General features: G+C 42.3%; 1 protein-coding gene across 2 annotated transcripts in view; it reads left to right on the top strand.

Annotated features, from left to right (window-relative positions):
• stard13b (StAR-related lipid transfer (START) domain containing 13b) overlaps positions 1–18,557 on the top strand; it is an 80,032-nt gene that overhangs the window by 17,638 nt on the left and 43,837 nt on the right. For both annotated transcript variants that reach the window (XM_037079773.1, XM_037079782.1), the window contains exons 3-5: positions 3,981–4,124; positions 5,238–5,372; positions 11,771–11,804. In XM_037079773.1, the coding sequence (XP_036935668.1) occupies positions 3,981–4,124; positions 5,238–5,372; positions 11,771–11,804 (313 nt within the window). The remainder of the gene's footprint in view (positions 1–3,980; positions 4,125–5,237; positions 5,373–11,770; positions 11,805–18,557) is intronic.

The following is an 18,557-nucleotide window of genomic DNA, read 5'->3' as shown; positions in this document are numbered from 1 at the left end:
CACCCATCACCCAACATTATGATTCAGTTTTGGCGCCTACAAGGGAGAGAAAAAAAAAATCGCTGAGCTAAATCAAACACCATGTGCTTTAATATGAATTCATCTGTTACGTCAAACAAACTGGAATGTCCCACAGATATTCAGGAGAAGCTCATCTCAGTGTTCCCAGGGATCCATGAATCTTTCAAAAGTTTGTACATTTGAAGGGAAAATATCAAGATCTTAAAGGTTATGGAAAATAGACATGGGCCATTAAAGGCTTGCATTTTTATATTTAGCGAAAGAAAAGTTGTTCAAGTCCTTTGTTGATATAAATATTTACCTTAACATTAAGAAAACAGGCTACAATCTGCTGTCTGCGTGTCTCTCTCTGGTTTTGTGCAATCACTGTGACACAGCATGATTGAAGAAGCGTTCACACATTCAATTCGAACACCTCTCCTTTTAGATTTTGGTCTGTGAGCTTCTGTGAAGTCTGCTCCGTGTCATTGTGTCTGGAGAGCCCTTGAAATGTCCTTCCATGTCTTTGAAGGTGAGGGAACCCTGTAAACTCAAAGGTGACATACTGGAGAACAGAATATAAAATGCCTTTTCATTCTCCACCTCATCCAAATCACGCGATCCCCACATCGTTTACATCTGTATTTGTCTGATTCTATAAAGAGGAACAGGAGAGCATCTTGTCTTTAATCTGCGATGACACGCTGATGCTCCGTCTGATTATATCTAGGAAAGATGGAAACAGAGACTGTAAAAGTATGTAGGAGGGCTTTCTTGGAATCAGTGCACATTTCTTTGAACTCGTATCTTGTTATGAAGCCGACACAGAGAAGAAAGCATGAGGAAGAATGGTTCCTTTGCATTATATGTTCTCTCACTGAATACAGACGTAGCTTTGGTGTGAGGGTTTGTGTTTGAGTTTGTGATGTCTGGTTCTGTTCTCTGGAGTGGATGTTCACGATCTGTCACTGATCTGTCTTTACATCAGCGAAAGTCTGGAAATATGTGAGTGCCTTTTATTTGTTAGCAGACGTGGAGGATTGAGCTGTCCAAACACAATGATCCCACTGTCAAACCTTTTATATTCCCCGGTCAGAAAGCTTTATTTTTTTCCTCTCGGTGACCCCGTGTGACCCCTCAGGCCTCGGAGGTCAGCAGGGGATTGGCCAGATTTAGGTCATTCCTCAGGGATTGGGTGGAAAAACTCATTCTCTCCCAGTGTCGGTCAGTCAGCTGACACTGGGTGGTCAGCCGGGTGAGTGGGCCGTCTGGTGTCTGGTCCCTTCATTCCTCACAATTTACTGGGAATGCAACTTAATATATGTTTATCAGGGTCTTAATTTGTAATAAACTTCAGATGTAGCTCTTCGCGGAGTCCGTGGGAAAATGTAGAAACATGACCGAAATTATGACTCAGTACAGTCTGTTTGTGATTTCAGTTACTGAGAGTAAACAGTTTATGGATTGGTGGACTGCTTTCTTTTCATCCCTCTCAGTATATTTTTAGTCAGAACACAGTGAATCAATGAAAATACCAAAACAATGTCAAGCTTGTTTCCAGAATTTTATTGTTTATTGCTTCTGACAGAGCTGCAGGGGGTTTCCCATCAGGACATCCATTGATGAGTCCCTTCAATGAAATGTTTGTGCACCGAGAGTCTTAATGTTATAAATGGAAACATGGCAGTAATCATGACTCAGTTACATTTATTTTTTGTTTTTAATTCCTGGAAAGGAAGTTATGTGTTTGTAGTTTCAGGGGTTATTTTGATGGTGTTCACTCCCTCGATGACACGAGCTACCTCTTGGCTAGTAACGTTAGCTGTAACGTTAGCATCCTGGCTATCATTTGTCTCAGATTATTTGGGGGAGTAAAGCTCCTGTCAGCTGCCTCTTTTTCTTCTCCAGAGACAGGCTACATTTCATGAAAGCAAGAAAAAATGAAATGTTTATATTTGTGTTTTAATAACTAATAGTGAGTTTTTTAGTTCAAAATACAGTTTGGTTATCATTGCTTATGTTTAGGAAGAACATGATTATAGCTGCCTTCAATAGGCCCCCAAGTGACTCTGTCCCAGAAAGCGTTTCTGAGGAGACATTTTAATGCCTGAAGTTGGGTTTATTACACACTGTTAGGTCTGTTAATCCGTCTGAATTGTAGTTTCATGTGATGAAGCATGGATGGAATTCAGTGGGGTGATCAAACAGTATGTTTGTCTGGATAAAATAGTGATGTTTTCTGGAGCTGTAGTGTCACACTTCACTTACATTTTGGAATATGTTGACTATTTACTGTACAAGATTGTTACCTTTGATTGGTTCAGGTTAAGTAAGAAAATGTTCTGACAAATTTAAGATTTTTCCTGTGATGCAAACTTTAGGCACAACCAACTATTTTTCATTCATAAGCAGCTTATAAACAAACTGTTTATATCAAACTAATGTAGCTGTAAGCAAATTGTGGTCACTAAACAGATAGTGAATGAGAATATAGTAAAACAGTCCTTATAGCTGTGTGAATGCTTCATGGGAAGACTCAAAATAACTTGTTGGATGGACGGATGATGAATATTTCTGGATCCCAAAACTCAGACTCCCGATGACCAAACTTCTCTGTTGGCCTTCATTACGAAACTTTCCACATCGACCATATTCCAGGGGGAGCTTCCTAAGAAATACATGACGAAACAACTGTGTCACAAACTTTGGAAAAGAAACCCCTTCAGTGAGTCCCTGCTCCTCTCTGGTTCTGGGATTCTTGAAAAGGGGTCCACCATGATGCTTTCAAAGAGTCAAGAGTCATAGCATGTGTGACCCTGTCCAGGACCGGGCAGGAAACTGATATCTTCACCGACATTCTGCCCAGATTGCAGAACAGTGATGTTAATTTATGCTCTGGTGACTGAGGTGTATCCTGCTGATTTATGGGGCGGGACCTCCAGATCCTCAGACACAGCTCCTGTCTCTGTGAGGATGGTCTATTTATATACACGGTGTGTCTGGGGAGTAGTGAAAGCCGGTGCAGGGAATTCCATCAGGCTCTGTATGGCACACATGTCTGGAGCCCTCCTCCTTTGCTCTTTCACCCCGAGACACGGCCGAGGAGATCACATTTCCATGTGCGGCAGCACTGATGTAGCGTCTGCAATTTACAAGAGACCTTTCTTGCTTTGCTTGTAACTCTTTTTCGAGTTTAGGACAGCGTGGTAAACTGACAGATGCTCTCACCTCCCCAGACAAGGCTCTCATGTGTTAAATAAGTCTGGCAATCACTAGATGAACTAATGAAGCCGATTTTACTCCTGATTTCAATTATTTTTACTGCGGGTTCGAAAGTTAGATCATTTCAGAGTTAGATGAAAATTAGCTGGAGCGTATAATTACTCAATCTTGATGAAGTATCAGCAGCTCAACTCAACATTAACTTCAAATGAATACCTGAAACCCCTGTGAGTAACACTGTGAAGATGTGCAGATATTAATATGTGCTTTTTGATTTTTTGTTCTAACATTTTTAAGTGCTTTGAGGGAGATTTCCAAATATCAATATGCATATTGTGTGTGCAAAAATGCTGACATTATGTTAAAGACATCAAAAATGTGGATAGAGGGGCACATGAAAATGATTTTTAAATACCACCATTTCACAAAAAATCTGGAAATACAGATACAACTAAAATGGGGAGGAGAACAACCCCCACTAAGACTATACAGTCCGCTTTTGTACACGGTCATAGATACCAGCCACCTAAACATGCCTGTTGATCCATTCATGCATCATTTCCTGAGAAAATCTCAACAGAAAAAAGTGCTAGCTTTAAAATGGTTTAATCCATCATAAAGACTATCTGTGCTAAAACTCACAAAACCCTGAAATGTGTCATAAAACAACATATATCAACATGCTGACACTGGCTCGATCTTTGGTAGCAGGAATGTCTTGTCTTAACTTAAATCAGTGCTCTCCTGATTACCCGCAGGTATCTCCGCAGGTCAAGTCTCCCTGGTCGGAGTCGATGAACCAGCTGATGAGGAAACTCGACCAGCTCAATCTCGACATCGAGGAGGCTCTGAGTGCAAGCTCCTCCCCCTCCGACACACCCTGCACCACCCGCAAGAAACAGGTGAGCGTGCTTGACCGCAGTTTCGTCCCACACACTTAGATACAAACACAGTACGTGCTCTGCATTATAAAGCAGCACATGGACTGCAGCACTCCAGCCTTCAGTACTAATGGTATGGGCACTGTCACGGTTGGTACTGTACACATTCCAGTGAAGCGTATGCTGCATACTTGGTCATGCTTGTAAACTTCCCCTGAATCAATTTACTTTGCTCTGTGGAGAGAAAATCCCAGTGGATTATTCGGACCTGTGAGCAACAGGTGTTGCAGAACAGAATTATATGTCGTGGTCAGTTTGGTTCCACGTCAGGTTTAGATTCAGACAAGCTCTCTCGGGTCAAGCAGCGGTAACACATAAAGTCGGTCTGTGAGCATGTTGAGCTGTAACTGTGTCTGTGACTTGTGAGATATGGGGATATAGTCTGTCTGCTACACTGCGGGCTTTGTCAGGCCATCTAATAGTGTCCTCTGACTTGTTTTATGATGTAGGTCTGCAGCCCTTAGATGTGATACTGCAGCGTACAGTGCTTCAGCCGGGTCAGAATGTTGCGGCGGGAACAGACCGCACCATTGTGCTTTTGAGGTTGCGACTGGGACCGTGCAACTCTGTTCCTAAAAAGGGCTCGTCTCATGGTGGCATGTTTCATGAAATATCCCACTAGAGTTAGCATTCACGAACAAAAGTGCTCTTTCGGGGTCCATATGTATGTACCGCACAGAGGAGCTATTGTACTGGAGGCAGTTTGTATGATTTGGTCCATTAGGAATGGTCGAGAGAGGCTCACATGCCTCCCAGGCATCTGCATAACCATCCCAGGCATTCACCATTACTTGCTTTAACTAATGACAGGCGACTGGGCAAGACAAGACATCTTTACTGGGATATTTGACGAGGTCATAATCTCCGTCCTCTCAAAAGGAGATCCACACATACAGGCTCCTTTGTGTACCTCTGTCAAGCTGAATCGAGGCTGGCGATTTCACTTCCCCAGCAGTTGACCTCAGCCTCTTGTTTTCTTTTCCCCTGGCCACCGTTGAGACCGTCCTGTCCTAGCCTGTTCGGCCACCCAGAGCCGGACCCACAGTCTTGATTGTTGTTGTGATGTTGTTGCAGTGGGGTGCTGTTTCAAAGTTGAACCAAGCCCAGAACGATCTCCAAGGACCGGACAGAGGGGGATGCCCGAGCCAGGAGAGGTCCTCTGCTCCTCGCAGCGCCTCAGTGGGAACGAGAGCGACGGCCAAGAAGATGGTGAGTTTCTCTGAACACTTCCTGCAGGCGTCACAGATCCTCTGAATCAAACAGGTTGTGTGTAGTGCTGTACATCCAACTTGCTGCATTCAGTGCTGTTGTCCAGTTCTCCTCTTTAAGGCTGTGAGATACTAAATTCCTTTGAGTCACCACAACTGGTTGCACATGTTTTTCTTTTGTTTTTTCAGCTAAAATCTGGCTTTAGCCTCTTTGGGTGACTGCCATGACCTGTTCCTTCCTGCACTGCACAACCTAGTTCAATCCAGTAATTTGTGACAAATTCAATGGAATTAAATGAGACTTCTCAGTCTTCGTTGTTAAACTTAGTCTTGTTTTAAGGCTGACAGGTTTATGTTCCTATCAGTATGTCATCATCTGGATCAATTCTAGATGTTTTAGTTGTTTCAAAGTTACTTTTAAATGAAAATGACGGAGCAAAAACAGAATGGCTGCGTGGAAAGAAGAACAATTTATCCTCCTATGAAAATATTTGCCTAAACTCTCTTATCAGAGTCCTTCATGAATAAAACCACACTCTGCGAAACCTGCATTTCACAATCACATATTTGACCCTTACATCAGGATGTCTGTGCTGACAGAAGACACAAAAAGTTGCAAAAGTGGATTTTTTGCTTTTTTCCAAGATAAATCCATCACCAGTCAGCCGAAATTCTGACATTCCCTTCTGTGCAGCTGCTCTTTCCTCCACATCGGTAAATATTTGAGGTTTGCGTTGGGAATAAGGTCAGCGTAGGCATTCTCAAACAAGCAGGACTCACTTCTGCTGGACAAAGTATATAAATGTCACTATTCAGCCGCCCTAAAGGAAACAGACAACTGAGAGATTTGCAGAATGCGGGGCGGGTTTAAATTAAAGCCTTTCAGCTCGTGCTTTGTGCTTTCCTGATGGCTCCGCTGCAACGTGATGGCAAACAACCTGCTTATAAGAGCAAACTGTGGCCGTCCGCTCAGACTCGCCGGCACTTTTCTAATCTCATTCAGTGATATCAGATATAACTTGGCACCATGTTACCTTGTGAGTCAGGGTTATCAGTATATTTTATAGACTGGACATAAAGAGAGAGACAGACTGCAGTGTAAAGAAAGATTATTTTGTCTGCGGGCACTTCAGATGAAATGAAGTGTAGCTCTAAGAGGTGTTGCCACCTGCTTTTTATTTTAGAAGTAACTCTTGAAAATGACGGCAGCATGGGTTAAAACTTGGCACGAGGACAGCTGGGAATGTTCACATGTGTTAAAGACGAGAGTATTTTGGCTGCGGTGTAACCTTGAGCATAATGAGATCGCATGTTCAGTGGCGACATGTTTTGGGGCGTGTGATGATGATATATGAGTGACGCTTTTTTCTTTCTTCTTCTTCTTCTTCTTCTTCTTCTTCTTTCCATTCATAAAATGTTACATTTCCCATATGCACTGCTGTCACTGATACCCTTGTACGTGTTAATGTAAGATGAGGAGATGAGGAGGGCAAACTGATCATTTTCTGTGTGGAAAACTGTTTGAAGGCTGAAATTTCGGATCAGAAAATGGGAGGAGGCTAAGGAGAAGCTTCAGCTTTAAAGGAATAGTTCGACATTTTGGGAAGTTTAAAAGGGATAATCCATGATGAGAGACAAGAGTTGAGTCCAGGAATTTCTAAAAATGGACATCTCAAAGGGCATTACCCCATTTGTACCTTAGTCACTTACCTATATTAACACTGAATTATGTCTTTACGCATTTTTCGATCAAAATCTAAAGAAATACATATTAGCCTTAACTCACTTTCCCTGGCAGCACCTGATGGTTGGACTAATACCTGGAACAAATATCACCAACTTTGCGTGTGATTGAAAAACCATAAATATTTTTTTGACGGTCTGTTGGCTGCAGCCTGAAGCAGCGAGTCAGGCGTCCACACCATCCATCATTATCCTTTACTATGGTCATCATGCAGCCAAAACTGAGTATTCACCCAGATAGAAGTATAATCTTATGTGCTTTCTGGCAGACAGCTACTGTGTTAGTCTACAGCCAGCAGTCTGTTAGCTTATCTTAGCAAAAAAGAATGGAAACAAGGGAAAAAAACACCTGGCTCTAACCGAAAGCAACAATATACCCCGCAATGTCGGGGGATTTTCAGCGAGCATGCATCACCAGAAAAATCAAACTATTCCTTTCGGTTTGTCCACTGGGTTCAGTGTGACCTTGCAAAGTTTCTGATAACAGTTCGGACGACGTCCCGGCAGTGATGCACAGAGATCCCCTCTGAGTCTTACATAAGAAGCTCTGGAGTTGGGACGAAACTTCTGACAGCAGGGAACGAGAATGCGTTACTGAGCTGATTCAAAGCCCGGGAGTCTAAGAATAAACCGACGAACGTGTGAGCCAGTACGCCTCGCTCGAACAGGCAGTTAAGGCTTTACTGCGAGATGTTTTATGGAAGTATCTGGTAAAAGTTTTTGGCACCTGTCCGACAACCTTTGACTCCCTCCTGCCTCTGTGTGATCTCTAAAAAGTGGAATGCACCTCATATCTCTGTCAATCTGCTGCACATCATGCACGCTGGGCTAATCTGAGCTGGAATGTGTTGGCTGTTGATTTAGATGTCGTTCTGGTCGAGGGAGAGATATAAGTTCATATGTTCCTGTTTATTCTTCATATCGCTACTCACACAATGACTGTAAGGAGATGGTATGCACCTTTTTGTGGACAGACTTCACATTAGCTATTGTCCTGAAATAAGGAATTTACAAGTTTTTAACTCTTCATCTACCAGAGCTGCCCTGTGTCGTCTCAAATAAAAATAATGTTTCCTGACTCCTCAGTGCCAGATATCACTCTATACACTCAGCAGCTATAAACAAGGTCCATCTAACTTTGTTGTGATCCTCTGTTAAGTAGTGCAGGAGAAGAATCGACTATATCTTCCCCTGAAAGTTGTCACAAAGATGCTATTCTGTCTCTTCCTTCCAGTTTATATGCTCAAAACTAGTCTTCAAAGATCTTTTTATGCACTGAATATGGAGTAGAAATGATCTGCTGATTAATCAAAGTGTCAGCTGGTAGGAAATGTATCCGACGTTCACAGCTGATAGACGTGTTACTCTACTTATTTGGCTAATGGGTCAAATCTGGCTCACAGCAGGGTGCCGGGAGGCCAACAGAACGTTTACTAATTAAAAATATACTCAGCAGATTCACACTGGGATTTTTAATTGCTTGTTTGTTTATACCAATTAGTAAATCCTGACGCTTGGCTGACAGATATCCCAGTTTTGTATCAGAGACAAATTAGGCTGTTAGTAACAGAGAGAAGGCTGATCTTTGAGTGCAGAGATTACAACTTACTTACAACTTTTTGCCGAAGTGGAGCAAAAGAGGACGCTTCTTTTTCAATGAAACAAATTCTGATCCCAGCAGTTTAGACTTCATAGTCAAATAGCTTGAATATGATATTCATTCTGTCACTGGAAGGAGAAGTTCATGTGTATGAATCATCGCAACTTTTGAGTTATTGCATGATGGAGGAGACTCATACAGAAGTTTTGTAACCACAACATTTACAAATGAAATGCAGTTGCAGCTATTAAATGCAGTAAAACAATTGCCCAGTGCCATATGCATGCACCCAGTAAACCCTTCAGTCAATAAGTTCATTTGAAAAAGATTTTTCAGAAAACCCATGATATATTTTATTTTGTATTCACTTTATCTGATTACAGTCATATTTCTTTCTTTGTTTTTCTTTCTATTATTGTAAATAACATCTTTGAATTTTGAGCTGATAACTGGAAAAACACAAGGTATTTACAGTATGTCTATATCTATTTTTTGTGTATGTTATCGACTGAACAATCAGTCCGTTAATTATAAAGATAACTGAGCGATTCCTCGATGATGAAATAGTTTCTGCTCTGATTGTGTGTCTGAAGTTGTCTTGACCTTGCTGCTTAGCACAAAGCCCGTTCGAGTCCGTGCAGCTGTACACTGTGTTCTGTTACTGGTGCGTGGAGACGTATTTGGGTTGAGGATTCCTAGTTTTAATTGGTGTTGACAGAGACAGCCAGAACAGAGGACGCGCCGCTCTGTCATTCGGACTGACCGGTCCCGTAACTGCTCTGTTGACTCTCGGACAGGGTGTCATTTGTGCTGGGACAGCAGCTATCATTCACCCACACAGGCCTGTCACTCCATATAAACATCCTTGTTGGTGTAAGCAAAGGGAAGCTTCCCCTCTGACAACAGCTCTGAAAGGGACTCTGCGCCGCTCCTGCATGGAGGAGGCTGTCACTTTTCCTGACCTGCAACCTTTGACATGTGTCCGCCATGTGAGTGCGACTGCACTCAACTAGGGCGTCGTGTGTTTAAAGTGGGTCAGCGCCTCGAGATGTGCCAGCATGAAATACTTTCTCTTGGCTGTTGAAAAAGAGAGAGAGTGATGCGTTCAAGTCTTTGAAGCCCCGTCAAACCGGCACATCTCCGCCGGGGCCCAGCATCTGGTTTTTTGGAGTGCTAATTTTCACAAGTTTATTTCTGAAACTGGGTCTAAAGCTGCTCCTTGGAGACTAACTTATCAGGTCCATCGCATTTACCCAAGACAACCCTATCTCTCTCTCTCTCTCTCTCTCTCTCTCTCTCTCTCTCTCTCTCTCTCTCCTTGAAGACACATGTATTGTAAGATTTTGAAGGCGTGGAGATAACGATCTTCCCTGTTCCTGTACATTAAAGTCAGGCTTTGAAGTCTGTTACAGAAGTGTGGTTTAGTTGCGTGATGGAATTCTGCCCGACTGTGGCAAATCTCACAGTCAATAATGAGCGATGCATCGGCGGCTGCACCTTTTCCGAAGCCCCACTCCCCTCTTCATGTGTAAACAGAGGTAAAAATGCATACATAAGCCATATGAGTCATACTTTTATGACCCGTGTTCTTATATTCTTGTTTCTGTGTTGAGTCAGAGTGAGAGAGCTCGGGCCTGATAACCCCGCAGCCACATGAACACCCCTGGCGGTTCAAGACAGAAACCTGCCAGAAAATTACTTGGCTGCGACTCTCTCTCTTTCTTTCCCTTCAAATCTTCTTCTTCACCTGAATAAATCAAAAAAAAAACAGACTGCCAGGTGCCCGCTGTCCTCTGACCCCATTTGCCGTTTGGCCTAAAAATGTCAGGGAGCGTGTAACGAAGATGGATAGCGCACAAACAAAGCCACCTGTCCCGTTTAATCCAGCCGGCAGGGGCTTTTTTGTTGTCACTGCAAAAGTGGCCACCATATAGGTCGCCCGTCCAGCCAAGTTCTTCTTTACACTGCAAACGTTTTCTGGTGCCATGACAACACCGGGGGGCCATGGCCCTCATGAAACATGCAGTACACGACTGACTTATTGTGTCGAGTCCAACTTCACGAGGAAAACCTTTGCAGATACGTTGATAGAAGTTTGAATCAGGGCTGATTGCCAACTGACTGTCAGGACGGAGAATCAACAGTATCGCAAAAGCAAAAAAAAAAAAAAAAAAAGGCAGCCTGGGAATTTTTTGCAGCGTTCTGTCTCTGCCAGCGACAGAAATGTGAAAACGGGGCGAGCAAACAAGAGCGTAAATCAGACCAGTGGGGCACAGAGGGGAAATGGAGGAGAGAGTTTGGCAAGAGAACGGAAGCGGTCCTGACCAGGTCCAGATCAGGAAGATACTTTGAGTCCTCTTTTGCCGACTTTATCACCTGCTCAACTGACAATCCAATCGCCAGAATGGGTTCTTAATGTTACGACTTAATGTGTATTAAGGTTTTGGAGGCATCATAGGTAAATCTGCATCACTCAAGAGAATCTTTTTCCAAGGTATCACATTCTCTTTCCACTTCCTTCCAACACCTCCAGTACAAACGCTCGATTCCTGAGAAACAGTTCAGCTCAATAAAATTCAATAAAAACAGCTCAATAAAATATGTTTTAATCGTCAGCTGAATGTTTTAAAGCTCCTGCTATTTCCTTTGGGTTTTTTTTTTCTTTTTTCATTTCCTGACTTATCACCACTTCACTGACAGCATGTGACTTGGGGATAGCAGGCTGGTGAGCAGGACAGCAGCCTCCAAGCTAAAAAGTGTGAAATCGTGCCACCATTTCTGCTGTGGATGCCCTTTATTGACTTTACAATAGGAGTAGCTGCACTGCAAAAGAATGCAGAGAGACATCCTCTATCCCTGAATTCAAGGAACTGGGCGTGTGTCTCTAATGGTTTTCACAGCTTGTAATGTGAAATGCTTGTTTTCAGAGTGCAGCTACATTCAGGAAAAGACAATATCCTGATTTTTAGAATTTCTTATCCACCGTCTAGTGCTGATGAGTTCAGAGCTTTCTGTTCTGTGGTCACTGAACTTCTGTCATTTCTTTTGTCTTGCAGATGTTCAATAAGATGAGCAATGCAGCAGGGCCAGGTAAGAAATCATTTGTTACCACTCATCCTTTACCTTTGAGCAAATCTCACCTTCCAAAAACGTGTATTTCAGGTTAAATGTGTGTGTGTGTGTCCATGGTGTCTGTCTTCCTTTCTGCTTAGTGCATGCTGGGTAGCACCCACTGATCTGTGAAAGTTAAGCAGGTAGAGAGAAAAAAAAATATTATTCATGGTAACAGGAGTGGCTTAAAGCAGCTACAGGGAACTTTCATTTTGTTGATCCTGGCGACCCCTGTGGACAAAGTCGGTAAGAGCACCACTGCATCCTGTCGGAGGGATGTCGATCTGGCTAGCGCAATTTTGCTTTTGAAGCGAGTCGGAGGTAGAAGCAAAGGAATTTCCTATGTGAAAATGTATTAACTTTAATACCTTTATAGAAACTGCTAATCTTCTAGCTGATGGTCTTCATTATAACCAGTTAAAAGTTTTTCTGACAAAGTTTTTAATGGTTTAGAAAGCACTATATGTATTTGAATGGCCAAAATGACTGTTCGACCTCAGCACACTTCTCCTGCATATTTATACTGAATTACATCTGTCTGACGTTTACTTGAACTGTGCAGGAAGTCCAATCAGTATAGCCTTTGCACTGATTTTTGCTCATTCTAACCAAGAGACTAAACAGCTGGAGGAGAATCAGATGTCCCTGTAAATCACATCATTTTTGTTCGCGATTCATTTGAAAATATAGCAGGAAAAGAAACATTTGTACTGAAAAGTAGAATTTAGGCTGTTTTCAGAGGTTTTTCTTGGATCTATTAGAGAATCTGTTCAGTCTCTGTCTCCTATAATTGAAACAGTGCTGCGCTGCTGTCTGGCACATCAGGAAAGTCTCCTTGCAAGTCAATCCTGCGTTGTGTCCTGGCTTCGCTCAGGACTCAGACCCTGCTAATAAGACTGACAGCCACAGGTGTCTGCCTGCTCCCTCCCAGCCGGTGTCTCGAGAATGTCCAAAGCGCTTTGTCTCTTATTTTTAAAGCCTTCTATATATTGGTCACTTGGTGGGATGCAGTTAAAATTAGGCAGCGTGCCAGATCATTGTTTCTGTTTTGCTGAGGGGAAATATTTGGCCTGGTGTGATGTGGCCCTCGGGGGGCAGCTGCGGGATTTGGGTGGATGCCATTTTAGGCTCAGGTTGCACTCTCACATGACCTCAGTTGTGCATGATGGTCCCGCACAAGTGGACATTATGGTCTGGAAAAAAAATTCCACGTCACTTTTATGCAGCAGTTAACTAATGTGTGGTCTGCGGGCGTGCATGAGATATGCCCTGTGACCGATCGCTGGTCATTCCCAACTGTAACGCTTGGAAACCTGAGTGTGAGACCACCGTGAATAACATCAACAAGTTTGTCAACACGGCTCTCCGAGGCTCTCTTCTAAAACATTTATCATGATATTTTTCCACCGTCGTAAGCTTTGTGTGCAGCCGCATGCGTTCTTCTTTTATGTGGTGTAAACCTTCCCAGAGACAGTGTTGCTGTCAGCTTGATTATGTCATCAAGTGGATGAAATCAACGTGCTTTCAGTCGAAATCTAATGATAAAATACCATGTAAAGTGACAGTGTCGTAAAAAAGGAACAAAGCTGGCATAGAGTCAGACACATTAGGTGTGATATTCCCTGTTTGTATTTTACAGCTGGGCTGAGGAGACTCGGATACAAGGTGGCCAGATGGTTCTCGGTATCGACCATAACAACACTGTCCACCTCATTAAAATGACATTGTCCAGGAGAGGAAAGCACATTCTCTGGGTCCAGATCCAAAATAGCTGAGCAGCAGTGAGAAAACCGCTCGGTATCCTGCGCTGCGAATGTGCAGCATCTTTTTATGGCTCTCATATGCACATGGTTGAGATATTCAGCATGTGTGCAAGTACAGACCACATTTTCATCGACGGCTGCCTGTAAACAAAACATTCTGATTGGCAAGAAGCTATTAGAGCTAGAGCTGCGACAATGAATTTATTAGGCATCAACTATTTTGTATAATTGTTTACAGTCAAAATTCTCTAAATCCAGCTTTTTAAATTAGAATATTTTCTGGTTTCTCTCGTTCTTTGGTTTCAGTAAACTATTTCAGGAAGTCATCTTGGGCTTCTCAAACAACTAATCCAATAATTGAGAAAAGAGTCGACACATTGATTGACAACAGTAATTATTATTTCCTTCACGGCGGTCAAAATGCTAGATGAGCCCAGCAAATCCACTGAAATGTTTCAAAGTCAGTCAGAGCTTGATACTAAATAATATACTTTTAACTTCCTTTTTTGGTCATAGAAACGTGTTTCCTTTGTGCTATTTTGAATAAAATGTGATTAACAGCTAAGTAAAGTCTTCAGGAAACTGAAACAAGTCCAGCTGCCTACGATACAACTTTACCATGACCTGGATGACTGAGAGCCTTTATCAACAACTCAATAGATCTTATTATTGGTAGCACAAGTTTAATTTAACTCACACATGTTTTGTCCTCATGTAAATCTTATTTTAAACATGTCAACCAAACGTGATTGTTGGCATTTAAGTCAACTTTATCCAGTTATGACATGATAAATATGTGAAATCAAAAAACTTGTCTTGACAGTCCACCTGCATCCACCTATCACTGAAAAAAGAAACCATATCAGGCTTTTCCTTAACATGAGTTATGAGTCATTTATGGGATGACTTTAAAGTCCTTGACGCAGTGATGCAGTTTGGCATGTGAAAACAAATCTACTACAAACACACACAAACATTTGTTACCTAACATGTCCCATATTGTACAACACTCTGTGAACGTTAGTTATTCAGTCACAAAGGTGATCAGTCAGCCGTCAGAAACATTGACGGAGCAGCCTGTAGAAGCCACCAGTGGGCAGCTTCTTTTTTTTTTAAACTCTCATTCGTTTACATTTCCCTCATCTCTGCAGAGCTTTTAACAGTGTCCGACAATGCCCTGTTTGTCATGTAGTCAACACTGAGACTGTGAGATGGAGATGGCGTGTCAGAAACAGCTCCTTCACGCTTTATATATATATATATATATATATATATATATATATATATAATATATATAATATATATAAAAAGCGTGAAGGAGCACATGTAGGACATTTATGGAAAGAACACCGGACCTTTGAGCCCTCTTGACTTGTTGTTTTGTTTTTCCTGAGGCAAAAAACAAAACCCGGAGCTCCGTCCTGAAACCGCACATGGTTATGCTCAGAGATCATTTGGTCTATGGAGAGAGCAGAGAGAGAAAGAAAAAAAAAAAAACCTTAATCCTCCCTCTCAAATGTTTATTTTCTGAAGGCATTACTCAACGTTTATAGAGCATTTCTCAAGTCTTGAGTAGATGATGGGCCAAAACTGCCTTATTCCCCCTCACACGGCATAATTTGTATGGAAATCCACTCCCTGTAGTCTCTTTAATTGCAGTGTGGAAATTAATGGCTTCCTCTAGTGAGAGGAGGCAGCTATGTTCATCCTCAAAAACCCTGCTGCCTCCACCGACATTCATCACAGAATTAATGAATCCGCAGTGACAACGCAAGCCGAACCGGCCAGGTTTCTGTCAGAGATACAGTGGAGATAAGGAGGGTGATGCTGCATTCATCTGCCTGGCCTAAAAAACATGTATTTAGCAGAGGACAGACTGAAGATTTAGTCATGGCTGTGTGTTTTGTAAATGTGTGTTTTGTAAATGTGTTTGTGTTTAACAGGAAAATAGAGTTTGCAGTGGAGAGGGGGTAGACAAACACAGCGACTGACAGGGTCCAGGGAGAAGCAGTTATGCAGAACTCTGTGACTTTTAACTTGCATAACTAAATGGTCATGCGCTTTGTTATGATAAACATTACCTTCCCGAATGCCACGAGGGAAAATGACACAAGCGAGGCTCAAACAGCACTTTCTGGCGCAGAGCTGAGAGTCTGAAGCTTCCAAACTCTGCCTCTAAGCTTCTCAACAGACGGACTGTGTGCGTTTACACTGATCCTCTTCTCTGAATGAATATGCTAATCTACTTTCAATGTGGAAATCTCCTGCTACTGATTATAAGGCAAACAAAGAGGAAACCTTGTGGATCCCTTGGAGACTTTTTTTTCTGTTAGTTAGGAAACTAACGTAAAGGCCTGTGTCCCGCACACGTTGGTGTGACTGACTCCCAGAGAAAAGCTGCAGAAAAGAGGGGAAAAGGGATATTTGGAGTGTTTTAATCCAGACAGGTTTTCTTTTACCGTCAGTGTTAAATGTCAGCTGGTGATTGATTCCAAAATGCAAAAGCCTTTATTGATTTAGACGTCAGGGTCTTCTAATCAAGCTGCAGACTGAGAGGAGTGTTTTTGTCATGAGCTCCAGACTAGGAAAGTTAGATGAAGTAAAGGCTGAATGTGTGGAGATCGGCAGCCAGCACAGTCACCAGAACAAAATCATGCCACTGTACGTTCCAGCAAACTACAGATACTTTGAATTTGTGTTCCATACATATCTTATCAATATCAATATTTCGTCAGTACCTGCAACATCATGTTAGATTATATGAGTGGACCTTCATATCAGTAGAGGATGTAAAATGAAATATTAAGACAATGATGATGGAAACAGGTTTAACTTATTATCCAACCATCCTATGACTTAAAGCTTCCACCAGTTAACACTGAGGGACAGCGATAAGGATCGTAAAATTGTGGATTATAAAGTTTATTTAAGACAGGACCACGCAGACACTCAGGCGCTTATCTGAGGTTTGCAGGCGTGAACTTTGCCAACATTTATTTTGGTGATTGGGTTCTGGCAGCGCGTGTTTCTACCAGAAAAATAAATGATATTAATAATTTTGTTTTGGCAACATATCTGGTGAAGTGCAGAGATAGCTGTGGTGTTCCTTATTCCACGTACTGTGCATACCAACGAACGGTGTCAACAGTGCAGTGACGTACTTTCCCCTGAATTATTTGTTGATGAAGATGGAGCGTTTCTCCACTTTAGGTGTCTCTGTTTCACTGCTTTTGTCGCTCAAATCATGTCTCGTTTCGCTGATTTTTTCCTGAGTGACGTCTGGCGTTTTGATCCAGTGTCGGTGGACGATGCGGGCGTGAAACCTTTATTTGTTTATGTGACTCATCACCACAGATTTTTCAGTGAAGACCGACACGAAAAATGTTGAGTCAGTCCCACTTGGCACGAAGAAGAACTTCAAACGTGCCTTGATGATGTGGATTAACGGCACAGCAGAGTTACAGTCATTTACCAGCCTTTAACTCCCACTGTATGAGACTGGCCAGTATGAGCATCCATCTCGGTGTGAAATGACTCCCTCGTGGGCCCCCGGTGAGTATACACTGCTGTATAAATCACCAGTCCAGTTATGGATGGAGCACTGGTGGGTATTATATAATGCCTATAGCTGCTAATGCATTACAGCAGGCTTGCCTTTCTGTTTTCTGCCTCCTGCATGTTCCTCAGCTGTTCTCAGAGCCTTCGGTCTCAACCCAGGGTCAGTGCCTGCTAGTGGAGGCCGACTGTGACCTCAGACAGCTGCAGCCTCTCTTTCTCTCTCTCTGGAGGCCTGTTAGTGACCATAATATACACATCACAAGGCTTCATGGCAACAGATGAGGACATATGAAACAGCCTGTCACCTACATAGCTGTCGTCAGAACATGAACACGGAGGCAGGATATTGAAATCATGTGTGACCCTGGATGTTTTGAGCTGTGAGCACGATTATTAACTCTGTTGTTATGCGCTGACCTCAGCGCTGTTTTTATTATGAAATCTCTCTTGTTGTGACAGAAAAGGCCCAAACTTAGCTAAGTGTCACATAGTCCCCGAGGGGAGTCCATACGGTTTTTAAAGAAACAGATCATTTTCGGAGAATTAAACTGTGATTATTAATGTGCTTGGAAGGCTTTCCATCAGATTTTGGATCCTGGCTGCAGGGATGTGCTCCCATTCAGCCCCGAGTGAGATGACCGAAGTCACGGATGGATGCTGTGCGATGAGTCAGATTTTAGTCAGTGCTCCGGTTTATCCTAAAGGTGCTTGATGGGGTTGAGGTCAACACACTTTAATGGCCAGTAAGGCTCTTCCTCACCAAAGTTTTCTTTGTCTTCCTTGATTTTTGTGGAGCAGTGGAACCACATTATTGCCGTGAATAGCACTGGCTACAAATAGAACATATTCCCTTTATCGTTTGATCTAATTGTTATTATTTTCATGATTAATCCAATGACTGTGCGGTCTATAAAACTGTGAGAAATTACTCCCAGAGCCCAAAAAGACATCTTAAAATTGGACCTTTTGTCCAATTAACAGTCCAAAACCAAAAGACACTTCATTTATTGTCAAAAATGAAAAAGAAAAACAGCCAGTCTTTACATTTAAGAGACTGGATCCAGCAAAGATTTTTGTTTAGTTGATTTGCAGCTCTAGATTGCTGTCGCATTTTAGATTCCTTGTCATTTGAAAGTGTGTCCTCATACTCTTAACTAATGGTCAGATAACATACATTGTAATCATCACTTGTCATTTCAATCATTTCTGTTATTATGGCTGTGGGCACCTAAAAGCCAAAATGTTTACATTACACATTATTGTTATCCAAAGTAAAATTAGTGACAGACCTACTGCACCTCTTTAAAGGCATATTTTCATAATCTTGCTCAGTGGTGGAAGACATACTCAGATCCATTACTAAAGAAAAAGTCATCAATATTACGATGTAGAAGTAATCTGCATCCAAAAC

The sequence above is a fragment of the Acanthopagrus latus genome, chromosome 2 (assembly GCF_904848185.1).
Source record: "Acanthopagrus latus isolate v.2019 chromosome 2, fAcaLat1.1, whole genome shotgun sequence".
NCBI lineage: Eukaryota > Metazoa > Chordata > Actinopteri > Spariformes > Sparidae > Acanthopagrus > Acanthopagrus latus.
This window is presented reverse-complemented; position numbering and strand designations above follow the sequence as displayed.